Source organism: Arvicola amphibius, chromosome 2 (assembly GCF_903992535.2).
Source record: "Arvicola amphibius chromosome 2, mArvAmp1.2, whole genome shotgun sequence".
Classification (NCBI taxonomy): domain Eukaryota; kingdom Metazoa; phylum Chordata; class Mammalia; order Rodentia; family Cricetidae; genus Arvicola; species Arvicola amphibius.
The window spans coordinates 177,948,032-177,969,793 of NC_052048.2; the positions used below are offsets into that span (position 1 = coordinate 177,948,032).

The 21,762-nt window shown below is 44.0% G+C and overlaps 2 protein-coding genes across 2 annotated transcripts in view; both read right to left on the reverse strand.

Annotated features, from left to right (window-relative positions):
* The window catches only part of Copg2 (COPI coat complex subunit gamma 2), a 124,751-nt gene extending 121,776 nt beyond the window's left edge, over positions 1 to 2,975 (reverse strand). The window contains exons 1-3 of the mRNA XM_038318942.1: positions 2,846 to 2,975; positions 1,725 to 1,777; positions 1,036 to 1,116 (exon numbers count right to left, since the gene is read on the reverse strand). Coding sequence (XP_038174870.1) covers positions 1,036 to 1,116; positions 1,725 to 1,777; positions 2,846 to 2,882 — 171 coding nt within the window. The 5' untranslated portion in view covers positions 2,883 to 2,975. The remainder of the gene's footprint in view (positions 1 to 1,035; positions 1,117 to 1,724; positions 1,778 to 2,845) is intronic.
* Positions 2,976 to 3,290: 315 nt separating this feature from the next.
* On the reverse strand, positions 3,291 to 20,719 carry Tsga13 (testis specific 13). The gene is made up of 7 exons (XM_038321055.1): positions 20,697 to 20,719; positions 19,208 to 19,289; positions 15,328 to 15,399; positions 14,284 to 14,490; positions 9,250 to 9,392; positions 7,264 to 7,391; positions 3,291 to 3,457 (listed from the first exon to the last, which is right to left on the reverse strand). The coding sequence occupies exons 1-7, from the start codon at positions 20,717 to 20,719 to the stop codon at positions 3,291 to 3,293; spliced, it is 822 nt and encodes a 273-aa protein (XP_038176983.1).
* Positions 20,720 to 21,762: the final 1,043 nt, after the last annotated feature.

A 21,762-nucleotide genomic window follows, 5' to 3' on the forward strand; every position in this document is an offset into this window, starting at 1 on the left:
ACAGCACTATTATGCCAAATAAATAAGCAAACAAACATTGGAAATCTGCCTGACTTACTTTTACACTGTCCTGGAACTAGCTCTTATAGACCAGGCTCGACTCGAACTCACAGAGATCTGCCTGCCTCTGCCTCCTGAGTGCTGGATTAAAGGTGTGCGCCACCAACCTCCCGGCTGACTTTACACTGTATTTTCAAAGGATATCAAAATACATGTCAACTGATCTGAATAGTTGCTTCAGCAGTCAAGAGCACTTGTTGCTCTTACAGAGGACCCAAGTTTGATTCCCAGCACCGATGTGGTGGCTCTGTAACTCAAGTCTCAGGGGACCTGATGCCCTCTTCTGACCTCCATGAATACCAGGCACACATATAGTGCATAAACATACATGCAGGTAAAACATTCATACACATAAAAAAATTAAATTAAAAACAAATTGAAAAGTTAAAAATAATTACATGTAACAAGTATGTTCTAAGTACTATTTGTTGAATTCAAATCAATATATCTATTGAAATGTACATGTTTAGAACTCACTCATAGGTGGTTTTTAAACATAAAGCAAAGAAAGCCAGCCTACAAACCACAATCCCAGAGAACTTAGACAACAATGCAGACACTAAGACAGACTTACATAGATCTAATCTACATGGGAAGTAGAAAGTAGAAAAAGACAAGATCTCTTGAGTAAATTGAGAGCATGGGGATCTTGGGGGAAGATTGAAGTGGGGAGAGGAAAGGCAGGGAGGGGAGCAGAGAAAAATGTAGAGCTCAATAAATATCAATAAAATAAAAAAACAAAATAAACAAAAAAGAAATGTACATGTTTAGCTGGCTTAATACCTCATGAATTTAAGAAATATAGTCCTTATATTAAAGAGTTTTTACACATTATTGTTCTAAACAAACATTGTGGATTTTCAAATTTCATAATTTTTAAAAAAAACAATTTTACTTTTCAGTAAGTACTTCACTACGGGTCACGTGTTTCTGTCCTAACATACAAATCTAAGGAAGTCAGTCAGAACAGTTTACCTGGTTGAGCAAGTACAGAATCTTTGTCAAAATATGCAAGCATCTTCTTGGATTGATGGGGGTTTCATTGAATATGCGTGCCTACAGAAATATGCAAAACAGTATGCTGTAGTCTATTTTCTATCAGAGAGGACACAGCAAATCACCTTTAATAGCATTACCAACATGTCAGTACACTCTCCAAATGTCAGTTGTCTATGCTCTCAAGTTATGATGGTATACAATAAATTACTGGATGTTACCCAAACTTTCCTATCTATACCTTCTTATTCCCTTGGGTTGACTACTTCAGCTTTAAAGACTTTACCAGAACCTCTGTCGCATATGAACATCAAGAGCTTAATATCTGTAAAGTCTTCCAATAACCTTGCACTTACCACTATTTCTTCTAGTATTTCATTAAAATCCCCCAGAACAACAGTCTGCATGTCTATATATTTCTATAGTTCTAGACTGTTCTTTTCCCTAAATCTATCCTCTGCACCCGGTTACACTCCATTACTTTTAATATATAGATGAAAAATGAATTTCTTTCTTTGATCAAATATAGGGAAGAGTGAGCTTTACTGTCACATGGTTCTTCGCTCCTTCATTCTCATTTGGAGTGTTCTGATTTTAGTACCTCAGAATTTTGTTGCCCATCTATCTCAAACAGAACTGACAAGAGACTGAATACATCCATGCCATACCTCCTGCAAGACAGCACTCTTCTCCAAATGCTGGAAAGGATTGGAACCACTACCTATAGCATAAGAAAAAGAGAAGGTCTTCAGTAGCTGTCCTACAAAGACTTTTCTAGAGAAGGATATTGCATGCTTGGAAAATCTCACCTAAACAGGATGATCCCTTGGAAGTCACAAGAACAACTATTACTAATATGCAAATAAGTTGGATGAAGTAATTTGGATTCTGGTACAAATTCTATCATTGTCATAGCTGAGAGCTTGGACTTCTCTGGATACAGGAACCCTGTCCAAAATGAGTGCCTTCATTCCCTGCTTCCCCCTCCCCCGTTCCCATGGATGTCAACAAATGTGTCGTTTCCACCACCACCAAGAGTAATGAGATGACAGGACACTATGGATTTCCCTAAAAAGCAAGTCCTATTTTATGTGTTTCACACATTTACTGAAGCAGAAAAGTAACAGTTTCGCAGAGAATCACAAATGTAAAGAGGCCATGCAAGATGAGGCCATGAAGGTCCACTAACCCAACCTTCCACCACACTTGTGAGAGCAGAGCAGCTACCACTGAAGAGCTGAAGATTTTTTTTTTTTTTTTTTTTTTTTTGAAGAGGCTTGGCATCTTCCCCACTTGCTCTGCACCACAGACAGGTATCAACACGCAAGTCACTTCTGGATGCCTGCGCATTCAATGAGCTGTGTCCCACCGGGCAGTCTTAACCCCTGGGAACAGGAGAATCAAGGCCCTTCAGAGTCCATAAACACGCAACCCTGGCCCGGTCGACCCCAGCCCCAAAAACAAGGGGTGCTCGCCCTGGGGCCTAACCCCACCAGCAACCCCAGGCCACCGAGACATGCGCGCGCACTTCCTCGCACCCCGACAGGGCCCCAGAGGGGCTCAGCCAGAGGGCGGGCGCGGGGGGCGGGGACGCGCCGGGGCGGAGCCGCCAAGCGCTCGAGGCGACTCTCGGGCCGGGAGCACGCGGCCCGAGGGGAGGCCCCGGCGCCCGGGGGGAGGGGCTTCGGGGAGACCCCGCCGCAGCGGCCAGTCCCCGGAGCAGGTGACTGCGGGCGAGAGAAAGGGGACCCCTGCGCTTGAGGGTGGGCGTCCGGAGCGCCGCGCGTACCAGACTCCTCGTCCTTCTTGTCGAATTTTTTAATCATCTTGGACGGCTTCCCAGCGCCCAGACCCACCGCAACCGTCCCAGGCGCCGCAGCTGGCGAGCGGAAGACGCTGCAGGAAGGCCGGCCCCGTGTTCTCACGCCGGTTGGGCCGACGGGCCGTCACTCGGGGCCAAGGCCCGCCCCCCTCGGGCGGTCGTGGCCGCCCTCGCCCCCTAGGGACGCAGGCACGCCCTCCGCTCCGCCCACTGCCGCACGGGGGCGTGGCCAGGCGCTGCCCCGAGGCTTGCCCTGCCCCACTTGCCAAGCTGTGCCACCCTGATCTGAGGCAGCAAGTGTGGAACTTTATTTGGTTGGTGACATCTCTAGGCCTTCTCAGTTCTTGGAGAGCCAGGAAGGGAACTTGAAGGACTTGTCTTCACTTAATGACAGCGGCACTTTTGATAACCCCTAAATGACAGCGGCATTTTTGATAACCCACTGCTGGGCTCTTCCATAGCGAAAGACGCTTTCCCCTGGCACACATCTGGTGGGCTTCTCTTCCAGGAGCTTTGAAAATGTCAGTGGTTCCCAAAGGACTTGCGAAGTTGGTGGCTCACCCTCTGACTTCTTCGAAACTACGACAAAGCACAGGACACGTTGAATGGGCATCTCTGAAAGCACTAGAAGGATACTTAAAAGGAAGGCGTGATGTGATCCGTTTGGAGGGACCAGAAAGTTGGTCTTAACTCTTACCGAGAAGGTAGAGTTGGGGACTGTCATTCCTGACCTCTTAGGATTCTGGATTCCTTCTTCACCAGAACCCACTGCCAGTGTAGTCTTCGTAGCTCTCGCCCTTTTCAAGTGATTGAGTCTGCGGCCGTACTCATTAACACTAGAGTAATTTAAGGGGCAAACTCATCGCGTTTGGGAAACCTCAGTGCTTTCCTAAAACATTTTCGCACTTTTGTTTTTGACTCGGAGTATGAATAACACACTTTTCCTACCTTTAACATGGATGGCGTCACATTTCTATATGGCCTTTCTGGCTTCACTGGTTCTTAGGGCGTTGTCTATTGATGAGATCTTAACTGCTGTCATTGATTCAGGGCGAGGTTTGCCTCTTGGGCAACCTCCTAACCAGCCTTCACAGCTTCTACCCAGATCTCGAAATCTCTCTCTCTCTCTCTCTCTCTCTCTCTCTCTCTCTCTCTCTCTCTCTCTCTCCCTCCCTCCCTCCCTCCCTCCCTCCTCCCTCCCTCCCTACCTCTCTCTCTCTCTCTCTCTCTCTCTCTCTCTCTCTCTCACACACACACACACACACACACACAAATATCGTGGGACATCATTTGGAGGACAGAGGAGATGTTAGCTTGGAAATGAAGCGGCTACTAAAAACACCCTGGCTGATAGGTCATTGTTGAAGAAATGTGCCATAACTGGCTGTTCAGGTACAAAAGTAAACTAAATAACCACTCCTTAGTGTCACTAGAGGCCGCAGACTGACATACTACTTTATGCATGTATCTAGCTCATCCTGTTAAGGACAGGGCTCTGGCAAAATTAGAGAAAGTGTTATCTATGTTGAATTACAAATCTTAAAGAAAAATTTCAAGCTAGTCATGGTTGGCGAGTTCTAGGACAGCCAGGGCTACACAGATAAACCTTGTCTCGAAGAACCAAAAAGGAAAAAGAAAAATTCCCCGCCGTATACAGACTAAGCTGAATAATGTGCCTAATCCGATTCAGTTCCCAGCACCCACACGATAGTTCACAACTATCAGTAACTCTAGTTCCTGGGGATCTGAGTCACTCTCTTCTGATCTCTGTGGGCACCAAACACACATGTGGTACATTGCATATAGGCAAAACACTCATATATAAAATAAAATAAATAAATCTTTAAGTACTATGCTAATGATTATAGCTGCCTTGTTCTGTTTATTAAATCTAATCCATACTCATCAGGTGGGCTTTCTCATGAAAGAAAAAGAAGTTTCCTTTTCTATATACTGGGACTGAAAATAAACAGGCCTTGGAGAAAGAGAGGCCTGTTGTGGGATAATCTCTTTGTACACTGTGAAGATGTGTCTCTGCCAAGGCACCTTCTGATTGGTTTAATAAAGAGCCAAACAACCAATAGCTAGGCAGGAGAGGATAGGCAGGACTTCTGGAAAGAGCGAGGAACTTGGGAAGAAGCTGAAGCATGCTGGAGTTTAAAGCAGCGAGATGCAAAGTATGGAAGAGAGGTAATGAGCCATGTGGCCGATTATAGGCTAATATATATGGGATAAGTTATAAGAGCTAGTTGGGAACATGCCCAAGCTAAGGCCAAGCTTTCATCATTAATAATAAGTCTCTGTGTCTTATTATTAATGGGGGATGGCGGTCCAAAGTAAGTCTGACAAGAAAGACCGGCTATAGAGATCCTCTTCTCCCTTGGACCATAGCTGGGAGTTAGGTAAGGACAGGGTCATGAGACCTGGCTATTCCCAAGAAGAGGCAAATGTGAAGGAATGTAGAAGAGTGAAGAAGCTGAGGCTGGGCTGAGGCTGGGCCCTTTTAAGCAAAATGGACCACTCTGCTTCTTCAGCTCTTTTGAACATTGATCCATTTTCCCCCTCACCATAGATTGGTTTTAGTTGTATATGGGGAATTATGGAGAAGCCTAGGTAGGGACAGAACGAAAGAGGTGGCAAATTAGTTTTGGAGGAACAGAGAAGATTAAAGGAGCCAATGAAAAGATAGTATAATACAACCTTTAAGAAATGATTGTCTTATGCTAACACTATGGCTGGTGAAGCCTAAAGGCTCATCAATTGCAAGTCTAGTATACAGTTGTGTACTTGACACTCCGAAACCTTTCGGTGAGGCGCAACAACTACATAATGGAGAAAATCCAAGCCCATATTTATATAATATACAAGGCCCTTCTTGGTCTAGACTGTCTTTACCTTTGGTCTTTAATAAGAGTCTAGCAGAGAGGCCCCCAATGGGTGTTTATCAAATGAGAGACAATATATGAGCATTCTTACTATATTTTCTTCTATAAATCCTCGTCCCAACCCACTTCCACCCTATTCTCACCCCTATCTCAAAGAGACTTTGTGGGCATCTGAGACTCACACACTTTTTGCTGTTGTTAAGACAGGGTCTCACTATGTAACTCTGGCTATGCTGGAGCTCCCTATGTAGATCAGGCTGACTCAAACTTGTGAAATCTGCCTGCCTGTCTCTTGAGTACTGGGATTAGAGGCATGAGCAACTGTGTCATACTTGTGACACACATACTTAGCCTTTGGCCCTTTAAAGCAATTTTCCAGCCGGGCGGCGGTGGCGCACGCCTTTAATCCCAGCACTCGGGAGGCAGAGGCAGGCGGATCTCTGTGAGTTCGAGACCAGCCTGGTCTACAAGAGCTAGTTCCAGGACAGGCTCCAAAGCTACAGAGAAACCCTGTCTCGAAAAAACCAAAAAAAAAAAAAAGCAATTTTCCAGAAAGTATGATATATACACATCTTGGAGGCTTTAGATTGTACACAGATTAACATTTTAAGCTATATGTACCTAAATTTCAAAACTGTGTTGTCAGCGATTATAATATTTAGTTTAAGAGGTTTTTTGTTTGTTTGGTTGGTTTTCTGTTTGTTTTCTTTTTGCTTTTTATTTGCTTGTGTTTTGAGACAGTGTTTCTCAGTAGCTATGGAGCCTGTTCTGTAACTCTCTCCGTAGACCAGGCTGACCTCAAACTCACAGAGATCTGCCTGCCTCTGCCTCCCGAGTGCTGGGATTAAAGGCATGCATCATTATGATAAAGACTATAAAAGTGGTAAATGATATAGTTCAGGAAACCCTATAACTTCTGAACCTTCTCAAAATTTGAGTATCTTAACTTTTCTTCTACAAGGAAAAGTCATATTTGGACCAATCACAAAAGATGCCTGCTCAAGCAACTCTCTCAGCCCAGCAGATTCTCTCTCCAACCCACATGTTGGTCTAGTAGAGCACAGTGCAGAGGGAGGAGAGCTCACAGTCTAGTAGAGCACAGTGCAGAAGGAGAGCTCACAGTCTAGTAGAGCACAGTTTGGAGGGAGGAGAGCTCACAGTCTAGTAGAGCACAGTTTGGAGGGAGGAGAGCTCACAGTCTAGAAGAGCACAGTTTGGAGGGAGGAGAGCTCACAGTCTAGTAGAGCACAGTTTGGAGGGAGGAGAGCTCACAGTCTAGAAGAGCACAGTTTGGAGGGAGGAGAGCTCACAATCTAGAAGAGCACAGTTTGGAGGGAGGAGAGCTCACAGTCTAGAAGAGCACAGTTTGGAGGGAGGAGAGCTCACAGTCTAGAAGAGCACAGTTTGGAGGGAGGAGAGCTCACAGTCTAGGAGAGCACAGTTTGGAGGGAGGAGAGCTCACAGTCTAGTAGAGCACAGTGCAGAGGGAGGAGAACTTACCGTCTTTCTTCACTTCTCTTTGGGAGGCTGGAGCAAAGATGAGATCAGGATACATTTTCTTCTGTCTCCTCAAAGCATAAATTTCAGAATACTTTCCTTCAGTCTTGAAATCATTGTCAGTGGAAAACCTTAACCAACAAAAGTGCACTTGGTTGATCCAGGGCTGTGGGCTAATGGCCAGTCACCTAAAAGTCAGCTAGCTACATCCTCAGACATCCCATGCAAGAAAGGACAATGACCAGAGGGTTGGTGTGGTTGGTTTAAACAAAAAATGGAGGGATTAGGATACACTATAACCTTTCAGCTAATTCCAGAATCCTCTGTCTTCTCAATGTTAGTTAAAATCTCTTCCTATGAATAGTTTGAAATAAAACCTTCTTATGCCTGTTTTTAAAAAAATGTTAATGTATGTGCATACATCTGTGCATACATGTGCATATATGTGCATGCAAGTGTGGAAGCCAGAGACATGTGTTGGGTGTCTTCCTCAATCTCGCCTTTAGTTTTTGAGACAGGGGCTCTCATAGAACCTGGAGTTTGCTAGAATGTCTGGCCAGGAAGCTCCAAAGATCCTCCTGTCTCTACCTCCCAGTGTCGGCGTGATGGGTTTGCACCAAAGTTAGTCCCCAAACGAGTGCAGTGAGCACTTTTCTGAGCCAGCTCTCAGCCTTCACAAACCTCCTTTTGCTATGTCCTCATAGCATTCGTTCCTCTCGTCCTTAACTTACACTTGGATTTTGCTGTCTCCTCCAAAACAGACCTTAGAATATATTTATACATGTTCCTTCAGTTTTGAAATTACCGCCAGTGACCTTAGTTTGCTTTGCTGTGTTTCTTTCATTAACATATAAGTGATGTCATAGGTCATATTGTAGAATTTTTTTGCATTTTTGTTTTTTGTCTTTTGGGTTTTCAAGACAGGGTTTCCTGTGTATCCCTGGCTGACCTGGAACTCGCTCTGTTGATCACTCTGGCCTCAAACTCACAGAGATCTGCCTACCTTTACTTCTGGAGTGCTGGGATTAAAGGTGTGCAGTACCACAACCCTGCTTATTTTCTTCATTTGTATTGAAAAAAAAATGCTTTCCATACAAAAAATTTTGATCATGATTTTCCATTTCCCAATTCCTCCCAGATCTTCCTCATCCAACTTCCTGTTCTCTCTCTCTCTCTTCAAAAAAGAATTTAAGGAGCTGGAGAGATGGCTCAGCGGTTAAGAGCACCGACTGCTTTTTCAGAGGCCCCGGGTTCAATTTCCAGCACCCACATGGCAGCTCACAACTGTCTGAAAAAAAAATGCAGTTCCATGAGATCTGACACCTTCACACCAATGCACATAAAAAAAATAAAGTTAAATAAATTTTGAAAAAAAATTTAAAAATGAAAATAAAATAAAATTTAAAACACAAAAACCCACAAAAATGAAAATCAAAACAAATAAGCAAAAGGCTAATTAAATGCTAAAACAAAGAGCAATTAGATTAAAAAGCCCACAAAAATACCATTGGGATTGTTTTATTGTGTTGGCCAGCTACTCCTGGACATGGGCCTGTCCTGAAATGTGAAATAGTGAGACTCCATTGAAGAAAACCAGTTTTCTCTTTGCCAGCGTGTATTTATTACAGATAGTGTCTTGGTTAAGGGTAGGATACCATGTTCACTTCTCAGTGTTGAGAACTTTCTGTCTCAACCTGGTCAGGTCTTGTACCAGTTGCCACAGTCGCTGTGAGTTCCTATGTGTCTTGGTCCTACTGCGTCTCTGCTACCTGATGGTAGGCCCTGCTGCTGAAGACAACACTCATCTCAGGAAACATGAGGACTGTCTTATGTGTTTTGACATCTTCTTTACAACCAAAATTACATGAGGAAGCGTCACTGCATCCTCTCCCAGCCGACCTCATCCTCAGTCTCCTTGGGTTTCCATTTGTGTTTGCGCAGCGACACAGCAATACGACCAAGGGCAAGAAAAGAGGAAAACAAACACACCTAAACCACTGTTGTCCCTGGGAGGCAGGCTCGCCCATCCGTTTCATAGAGAAGATTGGCTTCAGATCTGGTCTTAACTTCTTTTTCTGAGGCATCGTGGGGAAGCAGAAGTCCTTGGTGAGTTTCTGCTGATGGTGAGTTTCCTGAAGGGGGAGGGGGGAAGAGTAAAGGAGGAAGGAAGCTGAATCCTTGGACGTTTACAAACTGAGCTGGCTTCCTAGACTAGATCGCAATGGCATATGGTAAAACGGTGCGCCCAGCCTAGCAGAGGGACAGGTGGAAACTCAGAAACCACAGTGAGAGGAGTGGAGACATTGGAGATTCGTTGTTAGGTAACGTTCCTAAAGCTTGGTCCGTTTCCTGAGTAATTGGCTGAACTCCTGGTTATGGGCTCCCGAAAGTGAATGGCTGAGGAAGCTCCCTGGGTTTGGGGAAAGAGCTTATGCAGTCGCACTGTGTCTTGCTCTAAGTAACTGCGCGTTGTGGGAAACAGTAGGCGGTGCGGTTCTTCGGCTGCATTTGGCTTCCTTGAGAGGGCAGATGCAGAGGAGGAGGATTCTGTATTTCGTAGCACACATAGGAAGCATCTCCCATTCAGCACCGACCCCAAGGCACACTGGCAAGTAGCTTACTCCTAAAACTGATAGGTAAAACCATATCAGAAAAACCAGAGACCTTACTGGATACACCAAACCAGTGGCTCGCTCCTGAACTCCATAAAGAGGAAGTCGCCTAATACGGTGCTGGCGGCAGCCCCAGAGACCGGACATGTGACCAGTGCGTGTGCCAAAGGACTGGCAAGAGAACTCATGACTGCCCCTGAGGCTCCGGCTCAGTTGGCAAAGCTAACTTGATTTTTTTTTGCCCATCCACCCATTCCTTCATCCATCCATCCAGACATCCATCCAGACCCCATGATCATGGCCCTGTGCCTCTGCAGCTCAGCTGGACCCTGATGCACTGCCGCTTAGCTCTGCGCTTCGGAGAGCTTTCCAGCTGGGTTCTTCTCCACATGGATTGCTAATCTGATCTAACCACCTGTGGTAATTCGTTTGCATCTGCACTAACTCTGCCTCTGCCTCCAGTAAAGTCTCTGAAGCCTCAATGGCCCTTCTTGAGCCATTCTGAAACCTTCATATCTGTAGCTGGATAAAGGGATAGACAGATTCACTGTGTGACGTGTAATGTGTACGAAACTGAGAGTTTTTATTCATAGTTAAGATTGTAATGAAATGATCTGTGTTTGCCAGCAGTCAGCTATCAAGGGAAATCAGGACCGCTTGGCAAATTGCAGCCAACCAAAGAAAGCAAAGTCGCTTGTGAGTTTATTGCTATTCAATGATGAATTCTGACATTGGGTAAGGACACAGATGTGCCTGTCTGTGTTTCTGACACAGCACACTTAGACCCCCATCAGTGAATTGCGTGGGAGACCAAATATTTAGGAGTAAATTGGGAAACCGGCCCATGGAACACTACCTTCCTTCCCTGGAGATGGCTGCCCTTATCTACTACATTCTTTTCTCTCCTGTGGAAAGGCCATAGAATGAAAGGTCTTATGAGGTAATAATTTTACCATTCCTAAAGGTCACATAATCAAAACCTTTCAGATTCTTAAAAGTCCTCTGGCATGACTGTCTGGCAACTCATATCCCGTCCATAACCTCCCTGTCAAGTGATCCCGTTGTCCTACACCTCAGCAGGTAAAGGCACTTGCTTTACAAGCCTGGAGACCTGAGTTCCAACCCCAGAGCTAAGTCCACAGAGTCGGCTTCTGATTTCCACATATGATCTAATATAAGCATGCCTGACCTGCCGTCCCCTCGTGCAACACACACGCTAATCATCGTGACAATGATGTTAGTAATAAGCTTCTTCTTCAATCAACCAATAGCCATCTCCTTGTAGGTTTCTCCGAAACAGTGCAAACAGAAGGACTCCAATGCCTCTTGCATAGCAAACTCAAAAGTCGCGAAGACGTCCACATGTTCCTCCCAGGCTCTGTTTCTCCCAAGAGAAGCATGTCAGTAACTTGAACCATTCTTCACCTGACTCCGTTTGAATTGCCTTATTCTCCTGATTTATCTCACTAGAGAAAAATCAATGTTTTCCTAACATGAGGCTATGTAAAAGGAGCCCCGCTTGCCGGGAGCAGCAATCGCATGAGATTTCCCCAGCCCTAAGGATCTAATGAATAGTCCCGCGCTCTGCTGAGAACCTCCCTGAATCACAGTGTAGAGCTCCTACTCACATCGCATTCCCTTTCCCCGATTTCCACAGCACTTGTCCCATTCTGCTGTGATTTGTGTGGTTGCTTCTTTGCCTGTGGTCTGCATAGATAATTCATTAGACTTATACGTCTGCAAAGCAAAGACCCTGGTGGCTAATATACCCTGGGACTCTTAGCCTTCATAGGGTCTGGCACATAGTAGAAGAGATGGAGTTACCAATTGACATATTGAACTCTTTCGTCATTTTAAAATCTTTAAAAAAAAATAGTTGGGGTTGCCACTGAACTATTGCTTTTTTGTTCTGAATGCCTTCTCTTGAAGCTGGTCCACTTGGAAGACAACAAGATTCTCTATAAGTTAATAGATGACTTAATGAGACAGCAGAACCTAGAAACTAAGACATAGTTAATGACCCTGCCATTAAAAACAGCAGAACTTTAGCAGAGCAAAATAAAAGGCAAAGAAAAGGGTGGTGAGACGGCGTTGGTAAAGGTAGATAAAGGGGCTCATTGCCAAACCTAAGGATTTCATTTCCATCCCCACAATTTGCAAGATGAAAAGAGAGAGACTACCCTGCCTGCCAGGTTGTCCTCTGACCTCCACATGCCACTCTTTCTCCTTTCAAAAGTAAAGGCTTTCTTCTTTTCATTTTTAAGATTTAAACGCAAATAAAATAAACTGAAAGTTATTTAGGATCCAAGATGGCACTAGTGGAGAGGTACCGGTTGTCTTAACTATGACATATTAACATGTCCCTTCTGTCTTCCTGTCTGTCTCTTCCTCCTCCTCTTCCCCTCCCCTTCTCAAACTCCAAAACTTCTATAGCCCTTTTGTAGCCTACTTATAAACGTATGTAGAGATAGATACAAGGGACACAATCTATCTATAATTATATCGATCTCACTTCCCATCTCCAGTTGCCTTCCTTCACTATGACTTCAAACACACACATCCCTGGCCCTTGCACTACCCTTCCTCCCCTTGGTTTGATTTATGGCATCACTCGGTGTGCCCTTTGCCTTAATCATTCCCATTGCCTTAATCAGTTCATTTCCCAATTCAGGTGCTTAGAAATGAAAATCTGTGATTAACTCGGAGATTTGGTGGTTAGTATGTTGATTGGTTTAATTTGGGTTTGTTTGGGTTTGGAGGCACCTCAGATAAGTTACCAGCCTAGGAATTTTGTTTCTGTGGCTCTTTTATCCATACCTGGTCCATACTAGGGGTAGAGATAGTCATATTGTGCAAAACAAAGCTCCTTAGGCATTCTCATAGAAGACAGTGCTGGGGCCAGAGGCACTTAGAGGGGGCTGAGAGCAACAACGGTTGATGTGTGCTTTCATCAGCTTGCTTACTGGAAGCTACACTGTGCCTGGACACAGTAAAGACTGCTTTTCTTGCGTGTAATCCTATGTCTCAAAAAGCTGGGGAGGGATGTACAGCAGGAACAGAGGCACTGGAGACAGCATGCTCTTCAGTCTCCAGAGGCAGAGCCTTGACACTGTCCACTAAGACAATTCCCTTAGTACTGCTTGTTCGTGAGCACGACCAGGCCTGCCCCTGACCTCGGGGACTCACGAGGGGCAGCTTTGGAAAGAAAGCTCTTTGCGCACTCAGGTTACATGTCTGCTTTGTTCCCTTCTCTGTGCTAAAGAGAGCAACCCTGGCCCACATTTGTCCCTTGCTCAGAAACACATTACACCCACAATCACAATAAACACTGAAGTTACTGTCAAAGGGCACAGAGGCTGAGACCCGAGGGACCACAGACAATGAACGCATGAGTTCTTTTTCAGTATACACCACTGCGTTTTGGCATCGCTCACTGCCACCCATGTAGTGGCTACGGAAGTCCTTACTCCCAGCTCACATTTTGCTGTAAGGATAGGTCTCTTTGGGCTCTCCCATTCCCAAACTTGCATCTCTGTTAGCTTCTTTTGTTTGTACTTTTACTTATTTAATTTCTCTCTGTTAGGCTGGGCCTGCTCTCCAGGCTGTCACCACTTTCTTAGTTCCTGAATCTCAAATACTCTTAAATCAATTGTCTTCACTTCCTCTGCTAGTTCAAATTTAGTTCAAATTCTCGATGTTGCTCATCTCGACTATTAAGGCAGCATCAGAAGTAATCTTTCTGACTTCTGTCTCTTCTGTAACTAATGCACCTTCCTTCAACCTGCAAATGCTCTTTCTAAAACACAAACTTGATTACACCCTTTTATCTCCTGCCACTTTCTCTTTCAGACCTCCATGAAAGTGCCTCCCTTTCGTATGTCTCCAATCCTGCCCATGTCCCTCCAATTGGAACAGTCTCCTATTCTTTTGTAGTGAGTCACTTCCACGATTACTCCCTTCTCCCCAACATGGAAATTCTTCTCCAGTCTACATAATTTCTATTTCTTAAGTATTCTTGGATTATTCACATATCCTGGTACAGTAGAATTGCTTTAATGTATATCTTTTTTTGTCTATTGGATTCCAAGGTTCTTCAAGATAGAATTTGTCCTAGGATCATGTCATAGTCTTGCTCTAGCTTTTAGCTTACTGAATATGTTCAGCGGTTATTTTTTCATGTGTTGTTTTGTTTTGTTTTGTTTTGAGACAGCAGGGTCTTGCTCTGTAGCCCATGTAGACTCACAGCTATTCTGATTTCAGGGAATGTATGGCCAGGTACAAGAAGGAGGTAGGTAGTAGCATCTTGGTAACCCTTCTCTAGGTTACATTGGCTTTCTCCATGGTTCCTCTAATCCCTGCCTCCCTTTGGTCCATACATAGGCTGCCAGGAGACTTTCTTGGGCACCATTACCTTGAACTGAAACTCCGGGGGAAAGTATTTTGGCGCTCCATCATTTTCCTGCTGGCTGACAGAGCAGGGAGGTGGGTTGTTGGTCATGATCAGTAAGGTCATGTCCTGATCGTACTCTGTAACTTTTACCATGAAACTGTTGGTTTTCTTCCTTTGAGTCAGGAATCTTTGCAGCTTAGTGGGCTTCAAAGGCTCATAGTATTTGGCCTGGGTAGAGAGAAAGGTTTCCAGACAGACAAAGGGATTAGATCAAGGGAGGACTAAGGCATCAGTTGGCCAATTTCCCCTCACTCTTCGGGGTAGGCTGAGAGGCTGAGAAGGGCCTGAAGCAACCTGCCTTTAAATTTGTTGATTTCAAACTTTTAGAAGCTCTCTGTCACAGCCTTCCCTTAAAACTGCAAATAAACTAGGAGCCTGGGGAAATGCACCGGAAGGGTTTCCATAGTAACAGAACAAGATGATTAAAGTCACACACACACAAAATGATAGATAGCATCTAGCCTTGGTGGCACAAATAGAAGTTGTTTGTGGCTCAGCCTGCTTGGCCTTTCTCCACCTGTCTCTGAGGCAGAGGGGCACCCCGGAAGCTCAGCTCAGCTCAGCTTTTCTCTTATTTCCACCAGCATCTGTCTCCAAGCACAGGCATTATTAACAAGCTGTGGAGGGGTTAAAAGGCAAAGACAGTCACAAAGCACAGTGAGTCACTGCCGGTGTGCATAGGGAAGGGGCAGTCACCACGGAGCTTGCTTTTCTCTGAATAGGAAGACTAGAGCGGAGGGGAGGGAGGAAGCACGGGTTGCATGTATTTTCCCTGATCGTGTTTTCTCTACTGAAGAATAAAAGGAGCAGGGACCACTTTCTCCCTGAGTCTCTCCTCCCACCTCCCAACTAAATCCCAGCATGTATCCCCAAAACTGCTCCTGATTCCCCATCCTGGAAACCAGGGGGATACTTGGAGGTATTAGGGTTACTCTGTAGTTGGAGTTCTGGACCTGTTGCTGAAATTCATCCTCAGAGGTCGTGGGGGGATGCTTTGCCACCTACCATATTTGGATGGACTGTGTAGTGTCTGAGGTTCTTAAGGACAAATTTTGATTGCCCAGTTGTATCATATATCTGTAGACAAGAAACAGAATTAGTGATCTCAGGCCTCTCCCTCTCTCTCTGTGCATGTGTGTGTGTGTGTGTGTGTGTGTGTGTGTGTGTGTGTGTGTGTGCTGGTGGAGGCCAGACATCAGTTGTCTTTCTCCCCACCTTATATTCTGAGACAGTGTTTCTGAACCCCGAGCTTACTATTTCAGCTAGACTGACTGGCAAGCAAGTCCCAGGAATCTTGTCTCTGACCCTTCCTTCCAAATACTGGAGTTATGGGCCCACACTGCCACATAAAACAAACAAACAAACATTTCTTTCTTTCTTTCTTTCCTTCTTTCTTTCTTCCTTCCTTTCTTCCTTCCTTTCTTTCTTCCTTCCTTCCTTCCTTCCTTCCTTCCTTTCTTTCTTTCTTTCTTTCTTCCTTCCTTTCTTTTTTAAGACTGGGATTCATGCATCCCAAGCTAACTTCTGATCCTCCTGCCTCTACCTCTTAAGTGTGTATTCCAGGATTGGGCCATCATGCCTGATCTATCTGGTACTGGGGTAATCAAGGGCTTTGCCTATACCAGGCAAGCAGTCTACCAGCCCTGACCTGGGGATTCAGCCTCAGGTCCTTCACACATGCAGTGTGAACACTTTCCCACTGAGCTCTCTGCCTGTGCCTGAGTCACACCCACTAAACAGCATGACCTCATCTCATTCTCACGGGGAGGGTCTTTTCCCAGACCCAAAATGAGGAGACCCTTTCGCCTGTGTTGTATTCTGGGGGTTTTGTAACAAGGTCTACAGCCAGGAGAGCAGGATTCTGAAATCCTGAGATATGGGAAGAAGTTTGTAGACGGTAATGTGGACCTGCCTTTGGAAGCTAACTCAGTCCCTAAAAGTGATTGCCACGTGAGCAAGAGATCCACAGCAACCTCATAAAAAGTCATGCGTCATGACACATGATTGGAATCCCAGCTCTGAGGAGGTAAATACAGGGAGAGCCCTGGCACTACTTGGCTGGTCAGCTTAGCCTGAGCAGCAAAGCCAGAAACTGGTGAAAGACTCCGTCTCAAAAAACAAGGTGAGGGGGTCCCAGGGAGCAAAACCTGAGGGGGACTTCTTATCTCCTTATGTGCACCCATATGAACTATTGACCCCCATAGACCCTCACACATGTACTTCTCTGTGATGTCACTTCTCTGTGTAGTATGAAACGTCATTGTATTGAGAGTGTCCTGTCTGGGAAAGGAAGGGCTCCTCCCCATGTGCTTAGTCGTGGGTTGTCTAAGTATGAAAGAAAGGGAGAACACAGGAGACGGAGACCATGAATTACCTTCTTAGCACACTTAGAAACCAGAATACAAGCAGACAAACATAATCCAAGGTTTGCATCATCCGTTCAGAAGAGGCCATGCCCCCAAAGAGTTAAGGTGGGGTTCTGGGAAAAGGAGGCACGCACTGAAAAGCAAATGAAGCTGGAAGCAGATGGAGAAGAAGGAGACGGTAAGAATGGGGTAGAGCATAGGCGAGAGGAATGCACCATACTGCAGGGGAAGCTGCCAGCTGCTGTGGCCCTTGCAGATGAGGAGCACAGCCCCTTCTTTCAGAAAGGGCGAGGAGAAATACGAGGCAAATCCAAAGAGCTAATCATTTTGTTTTTAACTTTTGGAAAACTAACATCTATTGTTCAAAATGAAAGTTAAGGAAAACAAGTATATTGTGAGATATATATATATATATATACACATATACATATATATACATACATATATATATATGAGAAAACTTAGAAAATTTTGTTGGGGAAAGATATGAAGACCTTTTTTTCCCCTTAAAGTTTTTTTTAATTAATTTTAGGGGAAAAGTCTATAAGTAAAACATTTTAACTTCTGGACTTTTCTGAGAAATTGCACCTCTGCTCCAAATCAGCCTGTAATAGTTGACTAAACCTACTAGCAATTGGAATATGTTTTTAATTTTGTCAAGTTGACTTACATTATCGCTGGCGAAATAAAAGTTGGCTTCAAAAATTCACTTGAATATGATAATCTTGGGAAAGCAACCAAGATATCCAGTGGAATTTTGCTATAAGCAGTGACCTTGAAACCCGTCTGTACTGCTGGAGGGAGTGTAAACCGTGCAGCCACCACGGAAGTTCATGTGGAAGTTTCTCAAAAGTATTAAAACAGGGCGACCGCAGCTATACTACTCATAAATCAACAGACCACAGAGATCTATGCATAGCCATGCTTATTGCTGTGCCATTCACAATCACTAAGGGGTGGAAACCAAGCCAGATATCCAATAGATGAATAGATAAAGACATTGTGGTCTATATACATAGTAGACTTTATTCAGCTTTAAAGAAGAATAAAATTATGGCAGTTTCAGGAAAAGGGATGGGAGCCCATTATGTTAAGTAAAACAAGCCAGGGCTGGAGAGATGGCTCAGTGGTTAAGAGCATTGCCTGCTCTTCCAAAGGTTCTGAGTTCGATTCCCGGCAACCACATGATGGCTCACAACCATCTGTAATGAGGTCTGGCCTACAGACATACACACAGACAGAATATTGTATACATAATAAATAAATAAATATTTTTTTAAAATTGTTTAAAAAAAGTAAAACAAGCCATACTCAGAAGGATAAATGACTTGTTTTCTTTCATATGCAAAAACTAGATTTAAATATGTGTGGGGGGTGGAGGAAGAAACCATCAGTGGGAGGAAGAGAGATCTCAAGGTGGGGGCTGTTCTAGTTTCCTTTCTGTTGCTGCAATAAAAGCACAGTGATAAAAAGCAACTCAGGGGAGGAAAGGATTTATTGGGTTTATACTTCCCAGATGCAGTCCGTCATTGGGAGAAATGACCTGTAGCAGAAACCATGAAAGAATTGCTGGCTCACTCCCAGGCTTATGCTTAGTTAGCTTTCTAGCCCAGGCTATTTACCCAGGGAATGGTGCTGCCCACAGCGGACTAGGCCTATCTACACCAATTAATAATCAAGACAACGCCTTACAGACAGTCTACAGGCCAGTCTGACCTGGGTGAGTCCTCAATTGAGACCTCCTTCTAGGTGATTCTAGGCTGTGTCGAGGTGACAGTTAAAGCTAACTAGGACACTACTTGTAGGGTATAGGTGACATGAACACAGAAGAGGGTACAGTTTCAGAGGGAAGAAATGGGTCAGCAAGAGGAAGATAGAGACCATGGAAGGGGAAGTGGCAGGAAGGGGACAAATGGGAATAAATTATACTGACATACGTAGGACACATCCAGTGCCATATTGAAATTTATTACTTTGCTAGGCTTAGTGGCATAGGCTCGGGGTCTTGGTTACTCCAGAGCAGAAGGATCTTGAGTTCAAGGTTACACTAGGCAACTTCGTAAGACTCTGTATTAAAAAGTTAAAAAGAAGGTATGGAGATAGCTCAATGTGGAGTGATTGACTGGTACGCATGAGGGGCTGCTTTTAGTCTCTGGTACTACAAAACAAGCAAATAAAACAGTACTTTATGTGTTAACTTTAAAAATCAATCAAAAAGTATATATGTACTGTGCGCTAACCGATTATTAAAAATAACCTTTATGTCTATATGAATTAGAATTAATATGTCCCAAGGTAAGTTACTAGTTTTTAGGTTTTGTGTCCTGAAGTTGCTAATATGTCCTTGTTGTCCCCCCTAACTTCTCTGTTTCTTTTTCGTAAAATAAAATAAACTAACCTCACTTTGGATATAAATGTTTTCTTCTCTTTGCTTTTACATGGGAAGTTTATAAAGCCCCTTGTAAGCAATCCCAAGGAAAATGGCATAAGACATATACTACTAACCCGGTTTTTCTTACCTCATCACCATCTGGATCTATTTTTTTCTCAAATTTAATAGAGACATTTGCCATAGGCTTTAATGTCTTGTTCTCTTGAAACCTGAAAAATAAGATAGAATATCCAGTTGCATTGCTGACTCAAGAATCCAAACTCTCTGCGTGTTTTCAGTCTCCCTCTGCTTCATTTTGGGAGCTTAACTTGAGAGCTCATGAACTGAATAGAACTCATAGCCAGCTTGCATGCTGAGGAAAAACTTAAGGTTAAAGGGTTAAGCAGCCGGGCGGTGGTGGCGCACGCCTTTAATCCCAGCACTCGGGAGGCAGAGGCAGGCGGATCTCTGTGAGTTCGAGACCAGCCTGGTCTACAAGAGCTAGTTCCAGGACAGGCTCTAAAGCTGCAGAGAAACCCTGTCTCGAAAAACAAAAAAAAAGGGGGGGGGGGCTAAGCAAATACAGTCTTCTCCGAGATAGGCTAGCATCCAGTAAGCTTTCTTTTAATAGTTTTGGAGCACTCAGAGAAATCTCTTTAGAAGAATGCCCAAGGAAACTCCTGCAAACAACTAGACTACCCTACCTTAAAGACCCCCTACAGCTATTTTGAATACCTACCTACTTGTCCTCCATATTGAAATGGCCCTGACTTTGCCAGGAATGGCCACTTGGCCAGTCATGAAGAAAAGAGTACAGCTAGGGAATGTTACAACTCCATTTCTGATTCTTACTGGCTTGCTTGGATTAATGGTCAAATCATCTTCCTAACCACATCTAAAAATTTCTTTTCCTAGAACTAGGTTAGCAAAACCAGCCACCAATGGCAAACAGTTTGATGTACTATCATTTCCTTTATTTTTCCATCTTCTACTGGATACCGATTCCTTTTGAGGGAAAGGAGAAAGTTGCAATATCTAAGAAAGTATTTTGGAGTCCATGACTCTTCTCTTCCCATACTAGTGACTGAACCTAGGGACTTGCACTTGCTAAACAAGCCTCCACCACCGAGTTACATCCCTAGTCCTTGAAGTTCAGGCAAAAGGGTTTAAAAATATTCCCAAGTCTAACGGAAAGATTCAAATAAGTTCATTTTGACTAAACTTCTTAAAGCTTGTGCTGTTTTGATGTATTCTCATTCTGTAAGTACACAGCAATACTACTGCATCATTTTTACTGTAGCAATTTTCAAAATGATTGTGTGTGTATGTGTATGTGTGTGTTTACAAAACAGCACAGACTCTCAGCCTCGGCCTTGAACTACACTAAACGCTCTTCAAAAGGGCAGCAGTACCCGTCTTCAACAGCCTGGTGCTTTCTTTTTGGCGAAAGTCCTTTTGCTGCCGCATGAAACACAGATCCAACTCTGTTTTGTTTTGTTTTTCTGCAAACAGGCGGTCAAGTCAAACACATTTAATCAAGGTCCTGCTCTGTGACTCACGCCATCTAGAGAGCTTTGAGTGACAAAGTTAGTGGAGATTGGTGTTTATGGCTTAGATGGGTAAAGAAGATTACATACTTGGTATATTTCTTTGGGCCCATGGCTGTTCACTGAGAACTGGACCAACTTGCAGCAAGAATTCGCTGAAGTCTCAGTCAGCTTCTTTAAATGATTCACATTCTACGAGGATTCAAGTCAATAAAATTATTCTTTTCTTAGCACACACTGTGTAACCAGACCCAATCTTGATCCTGCGTGGGAAACAAGAAGACTAATAAATGGTTTTGTAGATATGGGAGCTGAATAAGCATGATGAGCTTGCCCTTGAGAAATTAAATTTATTTAACTAATGAGGGGAGAGGAAAGGGAGTAATTATTAAATTTGAAACAAAAAAAGAAAAATACACCCTAATACATTAACAACTTCATCTCATAGAAGTCTCAATTTCACCTATAAAGTTAAATCATTAACATAATGATTTAAAGGTGACATTCTAATCTGGCGACAGTGGTGAGATTTAACCTACACAAGGATTCTAAATGAATTGAAATCATATGTAAACCAAGGGGGAAAATCTGCAGAGCTTCCAACTTTTAGTTTCCTTCTTTCAACTCATAGCCATCCTTATCTACAGCTAAGGGCTGAGAAGCTGGCAAGTGTTTGTGTGTGTGTGTGTGTGTGTGTGTGTGTGTATGTGTGTGTGTGTAGGGTGGAGCTGCTATACCTTAAAAATATTTCTTTAGGTTTTAATTATGTATGAAGGGTGGGGCACGTGAGTGTAGATGTTGGATTCCCCTGGAGCTAGAGTTAAAGGCGTTTGTGAGCCACTTGTCCTAAGTGCTGGGAACAAGTTTCAGGTGCAGTGCAAAGGCAGCAAGCACTCTTAATTGCTGAGCTATCTCTCCAGTTCCTGCTGTGCTTCCAAATACAGACTATTACAGACATGAGATACAAGCTGAGGGGACCTGTCCTTTAGAGAAAGGAGAGGATAATGGGGCTTGGGAAGGAGGCCTTCTAAAGAATGTGGGACTTAAGAAGAGTCTTGTAAAGTCAGGCAGTGATGGCACATGCCTTTCATTCCAGCACTCAGGAAGCAGAGGCAGGTAGATCTCTGAGTTTGAGGCCAGCCTGGTCTACAAGATA

Excerpts from the sequence above, each read along its gene's own strand:
- Tsga13 (XM_038321055.1), bottom strand. The coding sequence starts at position 20,719 with ATGGGCCCAAAGAAATATACCAA. Across the intron at positions 14,491-15,327 it reads ACACAGTCCATCCAAATATG|GCCAAATACTATGAGCCTTT; the intron begins GTAGGTGGCAAA and ends CTCTCTACCCAG. Across the intron at positions 9,393-14,283 it reads CCCCGGAGTTTCAGTTCAAG|GAAACTCACCATCAGCAGAA; the intron begins GTAATGGTGCCC and ends CTCCCCCTTCAG.